Below are 25,086 nucleotides of genomic sequence, written 5' to 3' on the forward strand. Positions count from 1 at the left end.
AATATCCAGCATCCCTCGTTTTCGACGGCAACTTCTGTGCACAACACATGAAGATGGCCTCTGAGTCTGGTGATGTTTCTTTGATGGATGGCAAGATGCACATGGTCGGCCAGGCGCCATATAAAGCTCACCTCGCTGACGCGCTTGCACGAAATGAGCCAGTGGGTTGAACTTATGCTCTGATGGTTCTTTGATGGCTGAGAAAAAACATAAATTAGCGGCCTCGTTCTACCTGCAACTCACATCGTGCAGCATTGGAGTCCCACAACACAAAAGACCATTTGGATGTCACAGGCATAGGGGCGGCTGCGTGTTCACGGCATGGGGTATTTGTGCCCCACTCTGCTGTCGACTTCCAGCGTGGAGAAGCGTATGTTTTTAGCTATACGATACGTCGCACGACTGATATGATCCACAGTCAACGCAACATGGACTATTCTGTCAACTGGGCATTGAAGGCATACACAGTCTATTCATCCTTCCTGCTCATCTACGACATCATTTGCCAGTACCACGTCAACATGGCCACACGATTTGCCAACTCCCCTTTCCTTGACATTCCGCCAGAGGCCACATTTCTCTGGGCAATTGGGCAGTTCCATGTGCATGGGCATCAACACAACTGCTTCGCCCGTTACTCTTTGAACTTTGTTCGTTGGGCAGGTATTCAGGATGGGGAGACTATGGAACCACTGTGGAAACCACTGAATGCCATCGGCGACAGCACCAGGGGCATGAGCACCTCCCACAGACAAGAGGTTCAAGACGATCACATGTGTGATTCAAACTGGATGAAGCTGACTCGTATGGGTGAGACCTGTCTATTCTTTCCAGCCCAGTCGTTGATCCTTGGAGCAAGCACACACACAGTGTCGGAAATGGATTACAGCCCATCGTGAATGTGCAGCTGCCACGAAAGCGTTTGACGACATAAATGGTGTCGCTACTAAAGACGAAATTGCAATGTGGACTCAGGCAGTTAATGATGCCCACAATGCTGCAAGCGAGGACATTGCGAAGAAAGACATATTCAGCTTTGCCAAAAACCCGTGTATGTTTATCTCGGGCATCGTCTCAATATGGTGGTTGAATGTGTCTTTAGTGCCTGGGATCATTGCTACACAAACAGCTATGGTTGAAGAAGAGAACAATGCTGGGGCAGCCAACATCACAGAATGGCTTGTTCTTGGTATCGCCATAGATCGTCGGAGGTGCGCATCTTGTTTCTGTTATGCCCCCTCCACTGGTCAGGGCTCAATCCTGCAGGCTGATCTCATGTATATCTTCAGAGTCATTGTTGCGCGAATGGCTCGGCAGCTTAGCAAGGCATCCACCGACCACGCTCGCCTTAATCTTGCTCAGGAACGCCAAAAGCTGCTCTCTCTGATTCAAAGGTTCAACCGAGCTGGGGCTGCCTTTCTTCCCACCGACTCTTACCCAGTTCTTGATTCCCTTTCCACACCTCACACACTTGGTGAGGAATGGGATGCACACGAAGGAGTGGATGTCTGTGATGCTATTCCTGTGGACCCTGCTATCGCACCAGAGCAAGTGGGTGCGCCAGAGTCACGCCCCATAGTCAACCCTGCAACCCTGGGTAGGGAATATCTCCTACGTAACAACTGCTGGCACCTTGCGGTTCAAGAACGGGAGCTTCGACAAGCAGATATGCATGACAGCATCAACGCCATCAGAGATGGCATCGCGAACAAGTCATACCAGTTTGCCACGGGCGTACGGAATGCTTCTTCTACCCGTGCCTCCCTACGTTCCTTTGACGACATCAGAGTCTGCGACCAAATGATTGCACGCCATGTACGGACGTACATGCAGTCCCGACAAGCCTTCTTAGCCTTGCACAATATTCAAGACCCAGACGAACAAGCCCTCCTCCAGAAGCACATGGCAATGTACCTACCCATTGTTCCTACAGACCTCAATATCAATGCATCTATCGTGGAAGCGTCCTTACGTGGGCAACGCCACAAACATCCCTCATGGCTGTGGACCTTCGCTGGAGAAGGGGCAGATGCAGAGAAAAACTACCATGCAGCCAGTAAGCATTTGTTTGGCATATTTTTAGGACACTCACTCACTGTTGCATTCACAGCTCGTCGCTCCATGTGGTATAGAGGGCATGAAAGGAAGGATAGATGGTGGGAGGAGATCGGCTGGCTCACCCTTGAGATGGATGCAATTGTGTCGTCATTCCGTGCGTCTGAAACGACGTGGAATGACAGGGGGGCAAACACCAGTTTCTCGCCTGGGCAGCAAGGCTATGCCTATAGGCAGGCTGCCATGTGGGGCCGTTTTGCACACGATGCCCAGGGGTCATTTTCAACTGTTGTTAAGCGTTACCCAGTGTCTTCATAATATCCTCTGGTGTACATTTGGTGCCTACTGAGCATATGGTTCATTGCTATGTGTACCATTTGTAAATTGCTGTGGGGCTATGCTCTATTGATGGGTTGTTTGGCTATTTTCGTGTATGCCACACAGAGGTACCTGCCTTGATTCCACCCTATTCACTGAATGTACTTCTTTTCTTGAGTGTCATCTGTGGCAAAGTGGTTGCATATAAATATGGTATGGCAGAAGAAGCGCCACCCACATACGAGGGGTGGTGCAGGTGACATGGTTGTGTGAGCAGCAATGCAGGCTACATGGTCATATGAGTGGCAACACCAGGTACATGCTTTTAAATAGATGTAGTAGCCATCTAGATATTACACAGCATGAGCGCTGTGCCCATATGAGTTAGAACGCAGGCGACGGGCTCATATGAGAGGCAACATAGACGACGGGCTCATATGAGAGGCAACATAGACGACGGGCTCATATGAGAGGCAACATAGGCGACAGGCTCATATGAGAGGCAACAGAGGCGACGGGCTCATATGAGAGGCAACACAGGGTACATCCTTTTATATAGATGTAGTAGCTACAAAGCAGGAATAGTAGTCAGAGTGTTATACAAAGGCGGTAGAGGCAGGCTCACATGTGTGGCTGTGTCCTCATATGAGCGGGAATATGGGCTACAGAGCGCCCGCTCATATGAGCCCACCCGAGTGGTATCCCCGGGCTACAGTGTCAAAAATATGAGTGGCATCCCTGGGCTACAGGGACGGCACCCAGTGGAAAACTGAAGCCAGGTGAATCGGAAGGACCTTAATGCGCCTAGGTACCACTTGGAAATGCAGAGGAAAGCCTGACGGGCCGACCGTTAGAATTTGCTCAGCGACGAGGTTACTCGTCCGAGCCTGACAGAACGAGCGAATCAGCAAGAAACCGGCAGCCGATTCACGAGAACGCACTGCAGAATCCTGTTTCAGCTACTCTCGCCCTCGCCTTCGTTCCCTCTTCCCGACGATCCCTCTGCTGATCCGACGGGTTCACCAGCCTCCACCACCTCGACTTCTTCGTTGATCGCTCCGTCCCGAGGAGGTTCTCCGAACATAAACTCCGCATCGACGTCCGCGTCCGTGCCCGGATCGCAAACGGCACAAAGACGCGCTTCGACACCTCGCGCGGGCCGCGCGGGACTTCGAGCAATCCATCGTCCTCCGGTCCGTCAGAGGAGTGCCCGCACCCGCACAGTTCGGAACGCTGGTAGCGCTCCCAGTCGCAAAGCGTGTCGGCGAGCCGATCGATCACCGAGGAGGACACGCACGATCGAGGTCGACGGCCAGTACGTGGTCTCTCGCTTAGGTGTCTCGAGGCGGGATGAGGGGCGGGCGTGCTGGAGAATTGGTCGGGGAGGAGGACGGGGAGCGCGTTGGTGAGGGTCCTGCGACACCAGGAACGTATGGGACGGGACTCGGGCTCGCCGTAGATGATGGTGAGGGTGCGTAAGCGCGAACACCCGATGAGCGCGCCCAAGGAACGACGAGTGTTTTGATCTGGGAGTAGAGCGCGTCAATAACGAAACAAGGGGTCCGGAAACGATGGCGTGCATACGTGCGGTATCGCCGAGAGTGGGCTGGTCTTGGGGGGGATGACTGAGGATGGAGAGGTGCTCGAGGTTGGGCGTGGATTGTCATTCTACGGTCGACGAACACCGGGGTACATGTGAATGTGCATGTCCAACGTCACCAAGACGTCCCGCGAGACGGCGCCGTGGCCAACGAGCAGGTCAAGCAAGTCGCCAAGGTCGATGCATACGAAGTATGTATCTCTGCTGCCTTCCGCATACGCGCTGTGATCGAATTCGGCGACGAAATGACGGAGACCGCCGCCGGGGGGATCGTCAAGTACCGCCGTAACGAGGCCACCGCCACGGCGCTGAGACGGAGTGTGTCAAGAGAGGGGTATCCGTTTAGGAGGGTGGTGACCAAGAGTTTGGGGGAAATTATGGAAGGCACTGAGGAGGGGATTGAGGTCCGGATCGCCATTGCCGGCAGACTAGTCACTAGAGCATGGTTGGGTGAAGCGGAACAGCGTTGATGATGAGATGAGATCGCACAGCTAGGGTGGCAGTCTGGATGACATCGTGGAGGAGAAGGACAGCCAGTGCGAGATGAAAATCGTCGCCAGGGACGGTCCGGGTATCGCGGGCCGTATGTCGTGCACGCAAGCGCCAGTGGCGGCGCCGACCGCGAGAGCACACAGAAGGCGTTGTGGTTGGTTCACATGCGTCGCGCCCTGACGGTTCCACTCGCTGTGCTGACGCGTTTATCCGTGGTATCCGCTGGCGGATATCGAAGGGTGCGCGAGGCGGAACAGACGAGAAGCACGGAGACGAGGACGAACATGGAGATGATCGCGCGAGCGTTCAAAGCCTGGTCGAAGGTGTTGTGTTCGTGCGTCTGCGCCGTACGGCGACAGCGCGTGCACACCCAGTTCTTGCTGTCAAAGTCGTGTACGGACATAGGGGGATCGTTAGCTGCACGAGCGCGAGGGTTTGCGTCAAAAACTTCGCACAGCCATCAGCGACGCTGAGACGCACGACCCCGGTGCGTCTTGTTCTCCCACCACCACCACCACCACCGCCACCGCCTCTCGACATCCTTCATGTTCTTCAGCTCTCTCCTAGGCTCATCTCTTCAATGCCGTAGTCAACATCCCCTCTTCGTCGTCAGCCGATTCCGGCCCTCACTCCGCCCCGGAACCCCTCATCAGGCCTTCAGGTCGCCGCTCCTCCACCCGCCCGCCACGGTGTTTTGTTCCCCGCCTACCGCTCTCTTCCATGGCCTAGATGGCTCAAAAGGAAGTCTTCCGATGGGAAACGTGGAGCAGGAGTTTGGTGCAGTGGGAGGACACGCGCTGCCGGTATGTGTTACACATGTAGCACCCATTTTCTCGCAATACACGCGTTTCCCGATGAACATATCCTCGTTCATCATTCCGTACCCTTTCTACTTGCTTCTTGAGGCTTCTTGCGATCTTCGCTGGCTCACCCCGCGCGGGAATTCTGTCGTTCTGTCGTTCTGGAAGAACTCGCTACTATCGAGCGAATTCTTCGCGGGTGCGCAGATGCCGCTGGTGCGCGCGCCCCTGTTTTTACGAGTCCTCAGTCGGAGCATCCCAGCTCGTTTCACTCTCAGCGCAGATCCGTATGGATGAGCGTGGGTGCCGCCCCCAAGCGTGGTGTCTAGAGCAGAAGGCTCTTGGTTGCATGTAAACCACTCCATCCATCGTCCTCTGACCTCTGACGCAGCTCCCAGACTGATGGTAGCACGGATCTCCCTAGCAGGCTCGCTGGTGATCTCTGCTCATCGGGTGACGAAGATCGCGTTCGGGGCCTCAAACGATGTTCGCCGCCTTGAACATGCCTGCTTTCGAGCGCAATCCGACGAATCTGGAACGGCATTGCGTGACTCTTCCTGGTACGCAGTACTACCTCGTCCGTCTGCGCGGGATGTTCATCCTGGTTCCGGCGTTCAGATAGAAAAAGAAGCTCGCGGATCGCAATCCTAGGGCCTACGCATACCACGGATCCAATCGCCAGATCTACGTGTAGCATGCCCCTGTACGCCGTCGTCTCATCCAGGCAGGCTACGGAAAAGTGCGTCCTCCCTCTGCTTCTGAACACATGCCGACACTTGCTAACAATGTTTCGCAGGGGAACTCCGTTCGTCCGCATACGGCAGTCGAGCAGCGTGGCGCACAGTACCCATCTGCGCCCGCGAAACAACGCTGATCCGACAAAAGATCGACCATGATTCGTACGCATACTACTCCGCCTGCAAGGTCACGCAAGTAATCAAGCGTCGTGTTTTCTTCCCCTCGGTAGCCCATTCTCTCCGCGACCCACTCCGATACGTCAAAGCACTTTCATCCGGGATCCAGTCTGCCACTCGTAACTACCTCGCCCGCACCCCGCCCACCATGCCAGTCATCCCAACACCTTATTCGGGTCTCCAGCTCGATGAAGACACCCGCCCCTCTCCGTACACACCCGACTCGATGTGCGCGCGTCGGTCGCGCTCACTGGTGGAACGCGCCCTCTCTTCCTCCTCTCGACGGAACGTGAGCCAGTTCGTGCATGACTTTCGCGCACGTCTCCTCCGTGCCTCGATCACCTTGCCAGCCGCCCTAGTCGACCCGGACGTCAAACTCCCCGACGCGGCCGTGTTACCCCGTGGGCTGCGTACCGTGCTTAAAGGCGGGTACCACAAGCGCCAGGCTGCGGTCTTTCACGAGGCACGCGTGGATGCGACGTGATTCGAAGCGACGGCCACCGCGTCCCGTCCGTCCAAGCATTCCCTCGTCCACCGCTGCCCAGACATCCGCCACCGCCGATCCTTCGGGCGCATCCAGCACTCACGCTCTCCCGCGCGAGAGCTTCGAAATCCCAGTCGATCCACCTCATAGACCAAGCCACCGGCGACCAAGGCGCAGAAGAAGGATGCAGGGCGGGCGACACCGCCGTCCGCGTCTTCGCGTTGACGAGATGCGAGGGCGGGGATTGCAGGTGCACGCTCGAGTCTCGACCCGACGAACGACCCCGAGTCAACCGACTCGTCAAACCGATCGAGTCTTCCGCCCTTCGCCGCGTCAAGACAACGCAAGTTCTGGCGCCACCCGAGCCGCGGTCGGCCACAGGAAGCTCGTGCGCTTTTCTTCTCATCCGCGAGTCCGGGCGTCGGCTGACCGGCTCCGCGAGCGTCCCAATTCCGAGACCTCGAAAAGCCGGACTTTGGGTGTTTTTCTCTTTCAGTCAAAGTACATCTTTGCTACTTCCTCGCGGCAGGAATGAGCAGGAAGGTGAAGATCTCAGACTCGTAAGTGCTCCGACTTCGTATGTGCGCGGTCTGGCGTGTCGGCTGATCGACCTCTGCCTTTCCAGTCTCCAAGCAACACGCCAAAGGCGTACGCCGCCTCAAGACTCCCTCTCTGTCTGCGACCTCCAGACGCGCGGACGTGCCATTTTGACGCGCACCACCGACCGGGGAAACCCAATTCAAACATCTATGTAGTACAAGCCCTTCCTAATACAAAGCCCTCAACTTCCTACACCCCAAACCCCATCCGCTCGCGCTCGTGCCACCAAACGAGCTCGGAGACGCACCAGCGTCGCTCTCCCCGCCCTTCGTCGCGCTCCACGGAGAGTCTGCAAAGCGTCCGCGTCAGCGTCCCCTTCCTCTCTCTTGCACACACACTCGCGCGCGCGCGACGAACGCTCACCTGGAACGCAGTCGAGGCTGATGTGCGCCTCCAAATTGTACGTCGTCGTCGTCGTCGTCGTGCGCTCGATCGTGACCGCGATGCCGTGCGCGCGGCGCGGCCGGGGCGGCGCGGACAGGCGCGAGAGGCGCGAGGGCCGATGTCGAGGTGGCTGCGGGTGATGTCGCCGGAGGAGAGTGGATCGTCGACGCGCGGCGGGGGTTGAGGAGGAGGCGCGATCCCTGGAGGGCGCGGGAGCGGTCAGCTTGTTGCGCTGCGACGACCTAGGGGAAGGAGAAGGGCTCACAGCGAAGGAGAGGACGACATCTGGGGACGCGGGGTGAGATCGACGGTGGTCGCGCGTCAGAGAGGAGGGAGCGCACGTGTAGCATATGCCCGTGAGTGTGGAGCGGGCGATCTTGTAGAGCATCATGTTGATGAGCATGACGATGAAGTTGAGGGTGTACGCCCACGTCCCGTCGGCGACGAACTGCTGCATGGCGGGGCCTTTGCCCCAGCCTTGGCGGACGGCGTCGATGAACGTTCCGATGGTGAGCACGAAGAGGACGGTCTCGAACGCGAGCGAGATGACCCTGCGGCAGGCATCAGAGCGAGGCTGGGACGAACGGCGAACGACGGAGCGTACCAAAAGTACTGGAAGATGGGCGGGCTGGAGGTGACATAGCATGCGTCGTTGTATGTTAGCCGTGGGGTCACTACTGCGAGGATGTAGCAGAGCGATACGAGCTCGGCCAAGAAGAGCGCGCCGAGAGACACAGTGTGGGCCTGTCAAAGAGTGACAAGGGAGCGGAAGGGCAGATTCAGTGCTCTCGATGTCGGGGGTGAGGGGTGGGACACATTGCGTGTGATAAGAATGAAATCGACGGTGGTGACGATCAGCTGGAGGAGGACGCCTTGGACGATCTGCCACTGGCCGCATTGGGCAGGCGTGAAGAAGAGTCCGGTGGTGCCGTTAACGTTGATGGCAAGAAGTGCGCCGAAGAAACGTGCATGTGTTTGAGTACGCGAAGCCCGTGAAGGAGACGACCGGGGTCGTACTGACCACGAGGCATCAGGGAAGCCGTGTCGATGCCGGGCTCTGGTAGCTCTGGAGGCAGGGTCGGCGCATCGGGACGTTGGTCGTCTCCCAGAGAGTGTTGGAGGATGAATGGAACGTGCTGGCTGGGATGGTGCACTGCTCGTCGACGCGAGGTTCGAGAGCTGGTACGTGGTCTGGATGTAGGTTCGCACAGATCCAGAAATGGATGCGTACCGAGGCGATGACGTGACGGCGCTGGACCAGCAGAGCAACTGGTCTTTCTTCCAGACGAGACACTTGCGCACACGGTCCGTTCAATGCTTGGTACCGTGTTGGAGACCGGGGCGGGCGAGCGCCGCAGGCGTGTGTGGGAGCTGTAGCAGGGCAGGGTCAACAAAGATTTCTAATCCCGGGTGCGGCGCTCACCTCGAAACGGTTGGAGATGGTCCGGGAGGGTAAGAGCGCGGACTGAATTCGCAGAAACGGGCGGGGGACCGCGGGAAGGGATGAGATAGGTTTCGTTGAGGAGAGCGCGGGCAGGAGACGGGCAAGCAGACTTGAAGAAGAGGGCGAGAATCCCGTGTCGAAGGCGAGGTGAGTGGACAGAGGACGGCGTGCGCGCAGCGCGTTTGCAGACAGAGGACGGCCGCTTGAGGGCAAGATGATGGACAGCGTCACAAGTTGCCGGCTGTATGCGCCCTGTCGAGAACGGCGTTCGATTGCGACGTGCGCGCGCGGGCGCGATGGCGGGCGAGCGGGCGAGCGTTGCAGTCCGTGAGAGGACGAGAGGACGGATTGCACGCTTGCATTCCCGCAGGAAGTAACCGGCCGGGCCTGCATCCAGCCGGCCTCCATGCGCTCTTGGTCTGATACGTGAATGAATGAGAACGCAGGTTGAGATGAATTCAAACATCGAAGGAGACAATGAAGCTGTACTTACCTTTGCGTGAAGAGTAGACGTCACGGAAGACGTGCCACTCGGGCTCCGATCCGGTACCGCGGGGAGTCATCGCCTGGTTCTGCCCGTCGCCAATGCGCTCGTGCGCTCCTCTGCACACTTCCGACGGACGGATTACCGTTGACAAGGGCGTCTCCCGGAGTGTGGAGGAGGACGAATGGAGGGTGCTGGCCGGGATCGTGCACGGCTCGTCGCGCGATGTTTGAGAGCTGGTATGTGGGGCAGCGCGGATTGCGGGTGGAAAGCGCACTGATTCAGGCTCGCGCGATGACGTGGCAAATGGGGACCGCTGGCGGACAACGCGCGGGCGCGGGCGCGCGACCTGCTAGTAGAGCAACTGGTCTTTGTTCGAGACAAGATACGTGCGCGTACGGTGTGTCGAATGCTCGGTAGCCTGTTGGTGGCTGTCGGAGACCAGGTAGAGCTCGTGTCGGAGGCCAGTGGGTTGGCATCACGGACGGCTGATTGGCGTGTGTGGGAGACGTGAACAGAGATTCCGGGTGTGGGTGCCGTGCTCACCTCGGAGAGGTTGGAAACGGATGGGGGCGAGAGAGCGGACTAGATCGACAGAGATGGGATGTGGTTCACAGAGCACCAAGGAACGAGTCGGGCTGTACACCCCTGGGCCCGGGCGTGGGGCGGCGCAGAGGGCGGGCAGAGGACCGGCGGCAGGACGCGAGCGGCGGCGCAGGCATGGAGAGCGCGAAGGCACATATGGCAAGGGCGCGGTGGGCGCGAAAGCGGGATCGAGCGCGGGTAGGCTCGATCATCCATCCGTTTTCGTCGTACCTCCTCAAACGGCTGGTCCAACTGGTGGGGGTTTTGGCAGGTGCACCATAAAAGGAGAGCACGTGACGTGAGTGCCCTCCCTCGCTCCACTCCCCCGCCCAAACGGGCTCGTTGGGGCATGCCGCTCCCCAGGCATAACGGGTCGTGACGACGGCCGCCTCGAGAGGCGTCACGGAGGGCGCGCGACCGGTCTCTCGCGCGCGACCAGCCTCGCGCGCGACCGGTCCTCCGCTCACGCATGCGCGCCACGCGCGCGCGGCCACATCGCCCGCGTCGCCCCTCGACGCCCGCGAAGGCGTCACACCGAGTACTCGCAGACGGACGAAAAGGGCATATCGTATATAACTAGCTACCAGTCGTAGTCGAGAGTGTCCTCAAATGAATCTGGGACTTCTTCCTGTGCAAATGCGGCTGCGCTATCGAGCTCACCGAGACCCTCGCCTTCACGTCCTTCCAATGGGTCGTCTTCAATGTCCTCCGGGCCGTCATTGACTGCTTGCGAAGGCTGCATTGTGGGCTTGTAAGCATGTGTGGCGCACGAGGATGAGGGCGGGAATACGCACCTCCACTAGCCTATCAGTAATTTCCGAAATGTCTCAAAACGTCTGTGGAGAGGTTTGAGACGCTGTGAGATGCTGTGAGACGTTTTGAGAGATTCAGAATTTCTCTCATTTCGCTTTTTAGTGAGACATCGTGCGAGAGAATTCAGATGGGCCAGAAAAAACAGAGATACAGGATTTGCTTGCACTGTCGCAGTTGCTATCACGCAGTCCAAGGCACACAAGTGTTACTTTGTGAATGAAATCAAATTAATCATGTATTAGAGTAGTACTACGGTGCCCATGAGAGGGATCAAAAATGCGCACGCACACGGCGTGGCGGCGCGCAACATAACCGTGCACATGGCCATGGTGATTAGAGCAGCCCCCACCCTCGTGCGCATCTCCCATCAATGCATCATACAGCGCCGCATGTCCATGCCCTACTCAGTCTCGACAGGGCGACTGTCAGTGTCGCCACGGCCTCCGATGTCATCTGGCACCGCTTCGACGATCACCCACACGATCCACCTCCATTGCGTGCGGGACCGCACCTGAGGCCCTGGCATCGTACGACACCACTGGGGGGCACGACGGGCGCAACAGGACCCTTGTGGCTGGAGTAGAGTATCTACAAACCGAGGTGAGACGGAACGCAGGTGGCGCTGCTTGGGCGAACGCACAGGGGAGGAGCCGCAGTCGAGGAGTGGCATTGTGAGCGGGGCAACAAGATCGAAAAGGGGTGACGGTCGCTGGGAGAGTAGACGTCGACGGTCCGGGGCGTGAGCGCAGTAGAGGGTCAGACGTGGGACGAGTCATCACGAGCGCGGGTGGTCGTGGCGGCGTGAAGGTAGGGACGGTCTGTTCAGAACCTAGCGTGAACACGAGTGATGAGGTACTCACCCTGGCTGCCATGCGGTGAGGCGCGCGCGCGAGAGGTTGTCACGACCGGGGCACGTTCGCGGAACAAGATTGAGAGTGATATTTGCGGTAATTGCGGCAGTCGCAAAGGCGGAGGGGGATGGTCTATTGAGAACCCAACGCGAAGAGTAACGAGGAAAAGCTCACCTGCATTATCGCGGGCGTGGCACGTGCGCGTGTGGCAGGGCGTCGCGCAGGGAGGGGCCGCAGTCGAGGAGCGACGAGGCGAGACAGCGAGCGTACCGTTGGGGGGATTGGTAGGACATGGAACGCGGAAATCGGGAGCGGAGAAGCGGTACAAGAGGACGGACTTACCAATAGTTGGCAGGCGCAGTGCGAAGGTTTGACGTTCTTAATCACCTTCGGTCCTCCGGGCTTGAGCACTGTGAGCTGTGGGTCTGGACGGGCGGGCTGAGTGGGAGCGGCACGGAATCGATGCAGGGGACTTTGTGTGCCCCTCAGCACCCAGTATGATCAAATCAGATGACAACTTCTACGCACCGTTCGAAATGGCGAGCAAACCGCCGGGAATGCTCCGACTCTTCGCATGGAGCGTAGCCAAGGCGACGGCGATGACGATGGCAATGGCGAAGGCAACAGCGAGGGCGAGAGCAAGGGTGACGGCAAGAGCGACGGCGACGGCAGGGTGGAAGACGAGAGCGTGCAGCGCTGGCAGAGTCCGCCTGAGTGCCGAGCAGAGTTTGATATTCCCACGATAGGCGCTGCCAGCACCTATGCACCACGCGTCGCACTTGGTCCTCCTCGTCGTTCTCCCCTACGCACTATGATGGAGGATGGCAGCGCCCGCCTTAGCGAGCTACGCGGTGTCCGGCGTTAAAAACGGGCGTTTGTGTAACCGACAGTAATCTTGTGATGAGATAGCTTTGAGATTGTTGATAAGAGCGGGCCATCCGGGACTCACCTCGGCCCGAGTCCTCGTGCCGACCTCTGGGAGCACAGCCGCAGAAGAGCGGTCTCGACCGCCCTTTCCATATACAGAAGGTGGCAGCAACCTGCCGGCCCAGTAGCGCGCACAGGGTGTCTGCTCCAAAGAATGCAAGATACAAGGGTCCGCCCCGGGGAATGTCCCGGGGACAATGTAGATGGCATATATACTTCATTTCCTAAAATTTGTCCGAGCCCGATTTTGTGTTCAAGCACTGCAAGACATAGATCCACTACAGAAAGCAATTCTGCTCCGAAGAATTTCTTCTCCTACATGATCTCTTCGAGTTTTGTGTGGGACAGCCATCCATATCTGTGCTGTAGAGTGCACAGTGAGCGAAGACATTAGACAGTCTCGCGCTTATTGCGCGCTTATATAAGCCTCGAGACGCCCGAATATCGAGCAAGCACAAAGTGAACAGAATGCACAAACAGAGTCTATTCTAATGGGCAAAACCAGAACAGCTGCGCAGAAGGCACAATTCAGACGCTTGCAAGAGCTAGCAAAGGCCCATCAGCACAGAAATGGCCAGGCCCAACCACTACTACCATCCGACCACTACCCCGTTAAGCCGGATGGTGATATCAACCCGCGGCCTGCTCCGGTTGCCGCACCGAAGAAGCGAGGTCGAACCACAAGAGACTACAAGAAAGACATAAGGTCGGTCAAACAGCAAGTTCAATATCACAAGAAAGCGAAGGAGAAAGCGAAGGCTGACTGCAAAGAGGTATGAGCTGTTGTATTCAGACCGAGAATCTGAGCCGTCTTGCTTACCAAGATGTAGCTGCGGACAGAAATTACCCATCTTGCAATGGATCTTGGCATTGCAAGGACGGTGGGTGAAGAGAACAGGAGGTGGGCAGTGGCAGCTGAGAGCTGGGCAGCGAGTACATCTGCACAGATGGTAGACCAGGTCAGCTTCTTTATCAACCGCGCACAAATGTGTGGAACTCACACTATCTGCATGTAAGGTTACTGCAGCAGCAGAGCGACAACGGGGCATCGACATTGAGATGTTCGAGCACGAGGTCGGGGAACTCTCGGAGATGCTGAACGTGGCAACGGAGGAAGCGAACACGAGGGCGAATGAGGCAGCCATTCTTCGTCAACGACTGGACACAGCCGAGGTGCACATGCTTGAATGGAAGTCATGCGCGGAGAAGCTTGACGAACTCGGAAGGCGCGAAGCCGCGAAGGCAAATACGTTTCGGCGCGAGGCAGCCATGCGAACAGCCTCAATGCAAGACCTCGAACAATCCTGGGTGGCCCGATGCACAGAAACCGAGAGGATCCTGCAAAGTCTCATCAGAACCGCCTCGGAGCAAGCTCAGCATGAGCGCGACGCACACGAATCCGCCCTTCGCGATCAAGACGCCCGTGGAGAGGCCGAGAGGCGGGCACGAACAGCCGAAGATACACTTGCGGAGGCCATCTCTGAGCGGATACGGCTGCAGTTGGAGCTGGATCATGCAAGAACGGAGGCACGCGACTGGAAGGCCTGCTTCATGAACGTCAGTGACGAGTTATCTGAGACGCAGGCGGAAGCACGCACCATGTCCGGAGAAAAGTCCGCTCTGGAAGAGACAGTGCGGTCTCTCCGCGCGCATAATGCGCGGACCGAGATGGAGTTCAAGCGCCTTCAGCAACGCACCGTGGAGGTTGTCAACTTCCTTCTCAAGTCGCAAGTGGAGCTACAGCGGCAGGCCCGCGAAGCCGTTGAAGGTGAACAGGCACAACTTGCAGCCGTTATCAGCCAGATCCAGGCCGATGCTGAATCAGCAATCAGCGAAGCTGAACGACGCGCATCCACCACACATGAAGAGCTCAAAACGTACTGCGCGCAGCGAGAGGAACTCGTCAAAGCCTCGAGTGTGCTACGACTGCGGGTGGACATGCTGGAGAAAAGGGCTGCTGCATTGCAAAAGCGCGCATCGCGTGCGGTGGACCAGGCATCGCGCACTGTGGCAAAAGCTGTAGAGACGGCTGTTGAAGTGTCAGCACAGGATCTGCAACAACCCACAGTCGTCCTTCGCTGGAAGGAGGGTGGCTGCATCCCCGACAACATGCGCATTCTTGTGTGGCAGTTGGCGAAGATTCGTGTCCCCTTCACGAACATTGGTGCGGTAGTCGAGGCTGTAATCAAGAGCATCGGGGGTAGAGTGGAGGGCAAGATCGGCGAGAAGTCTGTGAGTCGGATCGTGGGCGAGGGCGCAGTTGCTCTTGATCTGATGCTGGTTGAAGCTATTGAAAGCGCGGAAGGTAAGTTCAGTGGAAACTCACCATAATGAGTAGCTTCTCACCGTCTCGGCAGGATACAGTATTAGCAGTGATGGCACACAGCACCGGAAGAATCAGTATGATGCCCAGCACCTCTGTATCAACAACAAGAGTACCCACACTCGGTACAACCTCGGTGTCATGCAATCTACGGACCACACCAGTGAGACACAGCTCCAGAACTGGGAGAAACGTCTTACCTTGATGTTTGACACATTCAACAACAGCCCGTTGGCGCATAGCAAGAGAGCCGATGTGCGTGGCTTCTGGGCAAGGCTGTGTACTTTCCTCAGTGACCATGCCAAAGACCAAAAGAAGCTCGCAAAATTGATGCACGTACTGAAGAGGCTATGCAACATCGAGCTCCGTGGTGAAGAGGCCGCCCGGAGTATGTCTGTGGAGCAGTTTCTGGCCCTTCTGATCGAGGAGTGTTCAGCTTCGGAAGGCAACTCGACAGAAAGTAACCTTACCGTGGAGCAGAAGGCCCTCAAAGCACGACAGCGCGTCATCCAGAAGCTCGGGGAGGATGCGTTTGAAGCCCTGCCTCTGTCCGAGCAGCGAGTCGTGACGTTGTTCATACATGCCGGATGTTGTATGCACAAGGACCTGAACGCGACACAGGGCGGCAACACGGCGATGGTCGCATTCTGGACAGCGGCCGGCCTCGACCCTCCTGTTCGACTCTTGAACAGAGATAACACTGCGGCTGCCCAGACAGGTTCAGAAGCAGCTATTCATCAGGCCTTCGAGAACTCACAAGGTGGGGGAACCAAGGTGACGGAGCTGACGGGGCTTCTATTCAATCACCGGGAAGACACAAAGGGTCAACAAGACAGCTTCCGCTACTCGATGGAGAAGGCGACTGGAAAGCTCTTTACCTTTCCGGATACCAGCAACACACGCTTCGGTTCTCATGGCGACGCCGCCACTGTCCTCGTGGAGCATCTAGAGCACATCCTCGTATTTCTGGAGCAAATCCGTGATCAGAAACAGAGCGGTGAATGGACAAACCTCGAGGCAAACGTTTGGAAGGCGCTTCATGACGCTCCGACACTCACCGAGTTGTGTGTCCTCTCCCTCTATTCCCAAGCTGTCAGCCACCCATACATGGCGATTGTCCGGGGTGCCGACGATCCAAACCATCTTGAGCTCGGACCCCTTCACGACGCAGTCAAGGCACACATCGATGTGGTGATCGAGCAGCCGGACCGACTCCTGGCAGTTGATGCATCACACGTGAGGGGCGCATTAGGCGGCAGGCTCTGGGACTCACCGAGAGGATTCGAAGCTGTACAGGAGTTATCCCCCCATTTGCCGCACATCAAGGAAGCTCTTGTCGCGTTCCTGAGGGGTGCTCGAGTGACCTGGGAGCGCTTCTCCAGCGAGTATGCAGCTGGTGGAGAGATCAACGGCCTGTCAGCGGAGGAAAAGGAGATGTTCTACGCACCAGCAACCAATGACCTGAACGAAGGTGCCCTCGGCTTCGCGAAAGTGTATCTCCGTGCTTCTCCGAACATCACTCTCGAAACTATCAATGCACTATCAGCACTTCGTCAGCCTAACCTCATCGAGTATACGGAAGGACTCACCAGCTCGACCAAGGCCTACATTCGGAGAACGGCTCGCGACCGCAACGAGCAGGGAACGGGGAAGGCGCGGCGCAAGTTCCTCGCAGAGTGGAGCGCGCGGGTCGCACAGCAGGCTCGAGAAGCGCGCCTGACCTCACTTGAAACGAAGGTGAACAAGCTGCGCGCCCTCCTCGCAGTCGAACCCTTGGGTGTGGCCGAAATCCCGCGGATCGGCAGCATGAAATTTGACACTGTCAAGGGCCAGGTCCGATGGTATCGTCAGTTCGTGGACACGGGCGACATCAAGGTAGTGCGGGTTCTCAAGGACTTACGCAAAAGAATCGACTGGGAGAACGCACTGCGGCACTTCATCCAGCTCTATGCACAGCCAGATGTGCGCGCGCGGACCGAGGATGAGCTTTCAAAGGTGCGGGTCGAGCTGAGGGCCATGGACGAGGAGCTGGCCAAGGGGAGAGGGGCAGTGGCCAGTGGGAGTGCGGTGGGAGTTGGCATGGTGCGGGGCGCACCGGACACTGCGTGCTGATAGAAGCTCGCCCACGCGTCCGGAGGCAGTTTTAGAGTTCAACATTTTGATGTACCTCCTGCCATCATGATCTAGTCAGCATCCATATCCGCGCTATCCAAGGGACGTTTTCACCTGCATAAACATGTCTGGACACTTTACTGTTAGCGCTGTGGCCAGTTTTCGCCCCGGGACGAAGGGCAAATGATAGCCGATTTTCGATCGTGGTTGACCCTGGACGATCGGCTGGCCGGCCATCCACCGGCGATTTTTCTGACATTGGTGCACGTGACTAGATTAGACTAGATCAAGAGATAGGGATACTGATAGCTGTTATCTACTGATACGCGGCCCTCCGGCGCCTGGACACCGGCTAGCCTCGGCTAGCGGGCGCTGCCATCCTCCACACTATGCCTTCCATCCTCCTTGCTACCATCTCCAGCCTGTGCTTACACACACCCTCATGCTTGTCTACCCCACGCGATGTCGCCCCCCTAGCCCTCGCCCACATTGCCATCTCACCCGTCTCGCGGCCTGGCTCACCTCCCTAGCGTAACCCCAAGCACGATCTCCCTGTTGCTGATCCGCATCTGCGAGCTAAAGCAGGCGAAGGAGCCATTCCACTGCGACTCCTACCCCTGCGCTCTCCGACGACGACCACTTGGACGGTCGGGGCCGAGTGCCGCCACACTATGGACACGATATCCGTGAGTGCGCTTGTTCTATCTCAACATTTTCCCCCCTCTTCCGCACCATACGCCCTCCCGCTTCTCCTTTGCCGCTGTACGATGTGATTCTACGTTGCGCCATCTGACTACGTGCTGACCCAGACCCTCCACCCGCACCCTCGGCCAGGTACATCAATTCAGATTGAGCAGATCAAGTTCGCCCACCGCCTGTTCTCGCTGGTACGTTGTCTACGCTGTGTCCTTTGCATTTGCGACGTTGCTGGTTGCTGACCTCCCTGAGTCCTAGGATAAATATCTTCGCCTTCACCGCTGTGGATACCAGCTCGAACATGCTCTCCCCAACGCCCCAGGAGCTCGGTGATCGCCCTGAGATGCAAGACTGCCTCCATGCCGAGATCCTCGCCGCACCTAACAGCCAGCTGTCACGAGATTCCCGATCACGACGAGCTAGTTACACTCCCGTTATTCGATGCCGTCTACTTCGACTCTACGTGCACGCGCCCGTGTCGCAGGTTTTCTACGAGTAGGTTTTCCGCAAGTGTGTCTTTCTTCCCTCCCCGTTCTCCGTCTTCCCGCGTTTCCCTTCCCTCCCCGCTACGCTGATGCACCCACGCACCAGGGCAGTGTTGTTGCGTGGCGCGCCCTTGCAGCCGATCCACAGTGTCAACAGCGCGCTCGTTCGCGAGGAATCCCGTTGCGTGCGACGCGACTATTGCGATTAGTATCCTCTCCGCAAACTGGAACAAGGTAGTTTAGATGCAGAGGGTGCGGAGACTGGAGCGGCAGCTGCTTCCTCGTTTCGTTGTCTGAAGCCGTGATTTGTTGTACTTGTACAATGTAGTACCATTCAATATAGATTTGGTGCATGCTCAAGCCTTCGAACTCTTCTGGATTCTCTGATATATGTCCGAAACGTCTGCTCACCTCTCACATATCTGAAAATTCTCATGTAAGAGGTGTCAGAGATCAGATAGATTCAGAGATCGTGGAAATTACTGATGCGCCTACGGCCTCCGAGGCAGACGCAAACAGGGTGGTAGTGCAGCGAGCAAGGAGGTCGAGAAGTGGGATTCGCCGGAGGCGCACCTGGAGCCGTTTGAACGTCTGGTTGTAATCCTCGAGAGGGCCCGGCGTTGCTTCGAATCCAACATCAACAGCGTTGGGTACCACGGGCTTCTTCATCCCAGTAAGCACCCGTCCCTTCTCAATGACGAAAATCCGGTGCGTCTCCATAGACTCCTGCAACGAGGCGATGTCGAGGAAGACCTTAGGGGAGGCGTGTTTGTTACCAGTCTTGTCTCCAAGGAAGGCGTTCATTTTCGTCGTAAGATGGCGGAGGGTGATGACGGATGGCGAGATCATCTCGAACCATGACCAAGACATGTTGCTGCCACGGGCTTTGTAGATACTCTGCCCCGATCGATTGTGGGTAGCGGAACAGAAGAGCGTATAGAAACTTACCTTGATCATCAGGTTCATATGCTCCTGCAACAGATCAACTGGTACCCACGCGTTCTCCATTCCGGTCGGGTTCACGAGCCAGTTCTTGAGCACGATCGCGCTGCGAAGTAACGAGTGAGCGAGGAACAGAAGGTCAGATGAAGCCGAGTGACTCACCGTAAGGGTTCCGGCCAGACTGTGGTAAGTCCGTGCACCAAATGCAGTACCTCATGAGCGTACTTCGTACGACCAAGCCCCCGATAGGCGAATGCGAGAACTTTGAGAGTGCGAAGAATTCGGCCTGAACATCCGGCCCTGATAGCGTCATCGAACCCGCGTAGAAGGAGGGCGTCACGGAGGAATAGGATAGCGTTCTCATATACCATGTCTCCTGTGTTGACATTGATGAGGGGATTGAATGGGGGTTCTTCGTCCTTGACGCTCTTGCCTGTGACTTCGAGTTTGCGCTTGCGTTCGTCGAGGCGATCTTCTACCTCCGTGTTGCGCTCCTCGCGCAGGACGTTCACGGCACCAATGTTGAAGCGTCTGTGGATCTCCAATGCATGGGCTTCAAGCTCTTCGAACGTGAGTTCTGACGCAAGCTCTTCAAGGTCGTCGACGTTCATGACTATTTTGAGGCAGGACATGACAGCAGCAGTGAGAGATGTGAAAATGAGGTCACGACAAGTGCGATAGGGAGGCAGGGAGGACAGGAAGATGGGTTTGCGCCCAAGTACACTGTTGAAGAATGAGATACTCGCCGGATTGAGTGTCCGTCTACAGTAGCTAATCGATGGGAGCATCTGTTCTGACAGCTTATCAGCGGGGTGCGAATGCATCCGTCGCCCCCGCAGCATCGGTTGCTATCCGCTGTCGCACAGCTTCCCCAGGCGGGCGCCATCACGATGCACGGGCGCGCCGCGCGACGTCCCCCACCTCTTAATGGTTTCCCATCATGCTTTACTAGTGTATTATTAGAGATGAAAATATATTGATTGTATGCTACTACAAGACAAGGCGGAGGCAGGTGAGACGAGGGCGATGCGGAGGGCTGGAGGGTGATGTGGGCGCAGGGGAGGACAATGCGGAGGAGGAGGGCGACACGGAGAAGACGGGCAGCGCGGAGGCGGGCGGCGAGGGTGGAGGAGGCAGATGGAGGAGGGCAGCGGGGAGGCGGGCGACGCACGCAGAGGTGGGCGACGGGGGCGGGCCGCACAAAGGCGGGCGTGTGGGCGGAGAAGGTCGGGCAGGCGGAGGAGGGTAGTGCAGAGACGGGCGCGCGGGCCTGGACGAGGCGGAGGAGGGGGGCGAAGCGGCGGGCCGGACGCGGGTGGAGATGTACGACGCGCGAGAGGGCCGTGACGCGGCGGAGGCGGAGGCGGGTAACACGGAGGCGGACGGTGACGCAGAGGGCCGGGACAACGTGGAGGACGAGGAGGGCAACGTGGAGGGCCGGACGCGGGTGGAGGTGCGCGACGCGGCGGAGAAGGGCCGCGCAGGCGGAGGAGGCGTGCGGCGTACGCGGAGGAGACGGGCGACGCGGAAGCGGGTAACGCGGAGAAGGGCGAGGAGGAGGGGAGCGAGGGGCCGATGCGGTGGGCAGCGCGGAGGTGGGCGACGCGCGCGGAAGTGGATGACGTGGAGGCGGGCGAGACGGAGGAGACGAGCTACGCGGAGGGCGACGCGCGCAGAGGCAGGCGATGCGTGTGGACGCTGCGTGGAAGGGGACAAGGCGGAGGAGGGGAAGAGCGACGCGCGTAGATGCGAGCGACGGGGAGGGTGGCACGGACGCAGGGGCGGGTGATGTGGAGCAGGGTGACGCGTAGGTGGGTGACGCGCGCGGAGGGCGACATGGAGGTGAGGGAGACAGAGGAGGGTGTGCGGGCACAGACAGGTGTGCAGGCGCAGGCGGGCGAGGCGCAGGCGGGCAGCGCGAAGGCGGGCAGAGAGTAGCGCGGAGGGGGGCGCAGTGGTGAGGTGGACGAGGTGGACGTGGAGGTCGAGGTCGGCGGCAGGCCGGATGGGCGAAGCAGGAGAGGAGAGGTGGGCGTTGGGAGTGCAGAAGGTCGGAGCAGGGGACTCACCAAAACAAGGGCGGCGGTACATCGCCGCGGCCCCCAGATTCTGGTATCCATCCTGAGGACGTCCGGATGGACGTCCTCATGCAGTGCGGATGTTGTGAGCGCAGCCGGGCCGATGGGTGAGATTGAGGTCGAGGTCGAGGTCGGGTAGTTGAACGGTGTCACCAAGTGACACCGGAGTCCAATAGCAGACGAAGGACAACTGTATAGTCGCTATCGTCTGCCTGGGCGGTGGTGGGGGCAGAGCAGGAGGAGAAAGAGGAGGCAGGGGAGGTGGCTGGAGGTGGAGGAGAGCAAGGACGGCGGGAGTGATGCGTGGCGTGCATCACAGCCACGCGTCGATGCGCGCCACGCGTCCTTGCCGCCCACCGAGGCGCGTCTCCACGGGCGCGCATCACGGATCACCGGATGCATCCGCACCCTGCCGATAGGCTGTCGCAACGGATGCTCCCGGCGATTAGCAGCTGCTCTGTCCGTTCTCCACCGGAGTCAGGGCTGGGCTCGCCGAAATGAGTGTCGAGTATCCCGTGTACGAGAGCAAGCTGGTAATGGAACAGGCCAGGGCCAAGAACGAGATTCGCATGGGATGTCGCGAGTGTGTCGTGGCCGACGCGGTGCATGATGAGAGTGCGGAGGCGGGCGATAGAGAGCTGGTCGCCAAAGACCAGTCGTACGACTTCGCGGAACGTGGCTGCGTTGAAATCGAACTGTAGCTCGCGGCGGAAAATGTAGTCTAGAACTGACGCATTGCCTGTCACGCTAGACTCGTCGATATTCATGGTGGGAAGCGGGTGTATTGACGTCTGGTGTAGAGGGATTTTGTGGTCGTTGGGGGGAAGGGTGGCATTGACTTGTGGACGGAATTTGGTGAATGCGTGGTTGCCATGAACGATGACACGTAGAATAGCATGAGCAATAGACTTATCGAGGAGCTTCAGGTCGTCATTATCGAGGCGAAGGTCGCCCATCTGGAGGGGTCTGGCTGTCTTGATTGAAGAAACAAGATCTTTGGTCTTCATGTCGGCTGGTGAGGCGTCAAAGAGCGAGAAGATTGTAGCGCATGTGCCGCTCTCCACAGTGTCTTGATGCCCCAGAACTTGTTCAGAAACCTTGAATGTGACGTTGATGTTGTCATAGACATAGCCAGCGAGGGAAGAGTGAGCCAGTTCCCGAGCAGCCAGGCGGCAAGAGTACCCTACTCGTCGAAGCAGTCCCGCGCCCCGCCAGAAAGACGCGGGCGTCTCAGGCTTCGCCTGCCTGCGAGCACGTGTTCGAGTCATCTCCTGACTGCACACCTCCACTCAAGTACTCACCTCTCGCATCTTCCTCGTCTGCTCTGCTTTCCCTTCTTCTCGTGGTCTACTGCCGGCTGACTACTATCCCCTTGGCGTTCTACATCTACATCCATGGCGTCCTCGGCTGCGTCCATGCGCATCGCGTCGCCGGCATCCCGCGGTCTTGTAGATGGACCTGAGTCTCGTGAGTCCCTCTCGCCTTGGATGTCTGTGCGCGTTTTCGGTCCACGAGTTGGTGGTGGCGCTGGGGGTTCTACACCCCTGTCGTTTGGCTCCAGCTCCTTGTCGTCTTGGTCAGAGACGGTGCCTTCGTCAAGGTCAATATCGTCGATGTCGGCAAGGGCGACATTGTCATCCTCTTCCAGGCCAGGTGGCGGCATGTCGAAGTTACGGTGAACTTTGGCGCTCCCGACGATGGTGGTGTAGCTGCTGCAGATCCCGAGGGCAGATGCAACCGAGATAGACTGGCGCGACGTCCCGTTGGCATAGAAGTAGAGAGCATTGGTGTGCTTGATGAAGCTATTGTTCTGACTTCTTTCGCCTAACAGATCAACAAGGACCGTCCCGATTCGCTGCAAATGAGGTTCAGCACTAGCTATTCTGACGTATAGTACGGGCCCACTTACTCGTTTCTTGCGGATCACTGACGGGTCATCCCTCTCGTCATCCAGACTAGCCTCGCTCCGTGCAGTTACGGTCTTGTGCTGCCGAGGGGTATCGGCAAAGCGAGTGAGGAGGGCAGTCGACACCGGGCACATGCCAAAGATGCTGTTGTGGAGACTTGTGAGATCGAAGGAGAGAATCCGCTCGTTCGTGAACGCCTGGGTTCTGGTCTGCAGTAAGTTGCTCTCAGTTGTTACTTTAGCCTCTGCTTCAACTTCCTGTGCGACCACCTCGAAGGCCCATTCTCGTACTGTTCTTCTCCCATTCTTGGATGACTGATTGGCCCACAGGTCCAGGACACCGACGACGTCCTTCGAGCAAGAGAAGAAACCATCCCAGCGAGCTTGGCCATGGCCATTTGCACCGGAGATCCACTTGACGAAGCTGCCCCAGGTAAGGCCTTGCTTCTCCAGCATAGTGAGGATGTCGATGTAACACTGTACCTCCCGCACAGTTTTGTCCTTCACGTGTTGGTCTGTTTCGAGAAGTCCGGATTGCACACAACCTTCGATAACGTCTCCCAGACGTCTATACCGCCGAGCCAGGCTTGCACCTTGGCGGAGCTGTGGTGTTGCAAACTCTTCTTCGGGGAGGGGAGAGCCTGCACTACCATCAGTCCTCATATTGGTACCCGATCTGGATGGACATTCCTGGGCTGGGAGGATCATCAACCGGAGGCAAAGGGGTTGCGCGCCACGGGTCATTCATGCCGGTGTGTCGGGGTGGCTGTATGCGTGGTGGTGGTTGACCAGGGCACGCGTTCCAGACCACACCTGAGGTGCGTGCATTGTCACCATTTCCTGCATTATTCTAGGGGTTAATGGTGGTACTAGATGTTGGATGAGGACTGGTTACCTGCTGTGCGGGACGGTGGAGAAGGTGCTTCAGGTTGGTTGCGTGTATCTTGTGCCCATCCTGTCAAAGGACTGACTGTGTTGTCGGTCTTGATCAGCCAGGCTTCCCTTTACGACACCATGCATACTCACTACCAAACGACATTGTGGGGCAGAGGCTATTGGTTGTCAGTCAATGTCGTAGGGAAAAAGGCGCGAGCCGCGCTGTAAGCGCCCATATGCGCGCACCATCGCGTGAGTCTCGTCTGTACCTCATCATTCCTTGCTCGACCTTCGCACACTGCACTGTACACCTCCGACAATGGTGCACGGTCCCTGCTCTCACTATATGCAGTCCAAGGGGCCTCTCGTGGACCTGATTTCTCGTCGCCCTCTCTCGAGTGAAGACATCCAGCTACTTCGCCAGATGTTGCGCGACAAGTTCCGCTGGCCCAACAACCTGAAGGATTTCCAGGTCGACGCCATCCGGGCACAGCTCAAAGGCGTTGACATCATTGTCCAAGCTCCCACAGGCGCGGGGAAGACCGCCCTTGCCGCTGGACCCCACGTCTGGCCCTCATTTGAGCGCAGAGTGACCTTAATGATATGTCCATTGCTCACGTTAGAGGATGAGATGGTATGGGTCATCACATCCTGTTTGTATCGGGTCTAACTGCAGCTCAATTCCAGACACGCACATTCAAGACCGATTATGGTCTCTCCGCAATTGCGATCAATGGCGAGAACAAAGCATGTCACAATCTTAAAATAATCAAGGCATGTCTCATCGTCTGCATGTCGTAATGACATCAGAACTGCACTGGGTGGCGCCAGAATACCCCGCCACTGGTGTTCATATCAATGACCAAATACCCTGCTACTGGCGTTCGGATAAGCTCATATGAGCGGGCGCTCTGTTG

At 57.7% G+C, this 25,086-nt stretch overlaps 6 protein-coding genes across 6 annotated transcripts; 3 read left to right on the top strand and 3 right to left on the bottom strand.

Annotated features, from left to right (window-relative positions):
- Positions 1-3,246: 3,246 nt before the first annotated feature.
- BXZ73DRAFT_107915 (uncharacterized protein) lies at positions 3,247-4,868 on the bottom strand (the record flags this gene model as incomplete). The annotated part of the gene is made up of 5 exons (XM_048017035.1): positions 3,247-3,260; positions 3,315-3,899; positions 3,958-3,998; positions 4,067-4,281; positions 4,725-4,868. 5 exons carry the CDS (start codon positions 4,866-4,868, stop codon positions 3,247-3,249), a joined length of 999 nt encoding a protein of 332 aa, XP_047871450.1.
- Positions 4,869-5,960: 1,092 nt separating this feature from the next.
- On the top strand, positions 5,961-6,663 carry BXZ73DRAFT_107916 (uncharacterized protein; the record flags this gene model as incomplete). The annotated part of the gene is made up of 3 exons (XM_048017036.1): positions 5,961-6,004; positions 6,062-6,098; positions 6,151-6,663. 3 exons carry the CDS (start codon positions 5,961-5,963, stop codon positions 6,661-6,663), a joined length of 594 nt encoding a protein of 197 aa, XP_047871451.1.
- A 1,070-nt stretch (positions 6,664-7,733) lies between these two features.
- Positions 7,734-8,601, bottom strand: BXZ73DRAFT_33753 (uncharacterized protein; the record flags this gene model as incomplete). The annotated part of the gene is given in 4 exon segments (XM_048017835.1): positions 7,734-7,847; positions 7,913-8,221; positions 8,233-8,391; positions 8,464-8,601. Coding segments are annotated over 4 exon segments (720 nt in total), but the record flags the coding sequence as incomplete, so codon positions are not given.
- Positions 8,602-14,689: 6,088 nt separating this feature from the next.
- On the top strand, positions 14,690-17,186 carry BXZ73DRAFT_56889 (uncharacterized protein; the record flags this gene model as incomplete). Its single annotated transcript, XM_048021523.1, has 2 exons — positions 14,690-15,056; positions 15,109-17,186. The coding sequence occupies 2 exons, from the start codon at positions 14,690-14,692 to the stop codon at positions 17,184-17,186; spliced, it is 2,445 nt and encodes an 814-aa protein (XP_047871453.1).
- Positions 17,187-18,820: 1,634 nt separating this feature from the next.
- Positions 18,821-23,749, bottom strand: BXZ73DRAFT_93356 (uncharacterized protein; the record flags this gene model as incomplete). The annotated part of the gene is made up of 6 exons (XM_048026649.1): positions 18,821-19,264; positions 19,316-19,415; positions 19,472-20,102; positions 21,860-22,628; positions 23,018-23,242; positions 23,297-23,749. 6 exons carry the CDS (start codon positions 23,747-23,749, stop codon positions 18,821-18,823), a joined length of 2,622 nt encoding a protein of 873 aa, XP_047871454.1.
- An 811-nt stretch (positions 23,750-24,560) lies between these two features.
- BXZ73DRAFT_34470 (uncharacterized protein) lies at positions 24,561-24,806 on the top strand (the record flags this gene model as incomplete). The annotated part of the gene is made up of 1 exon (XM_048017845.1): positions 24,561-24,806. A coding segment is annotated over one exon (246 nt), but the record flags the coding sequence as incomplete, so codon positions are not given.
- Positions 24,807-25,086: the final 280 nt, after the last annotated feature.

The sequence above is a fragment of the Epithele typhae genome (genome assembly GCF_022376455.1).
Source record: "Epithele typhae strain CBS 203.58 chromosome Unknown BXZ73scaffold_131, whole genome shotgun sequence".
NCBI classification, from domain to species: domain Eukaryota; kingdom Fungi; phylum Basidiomycota; class Agaricomycetes; order Polyporales; family Epitheliaceae; genus Epithele; species Epithele typhae.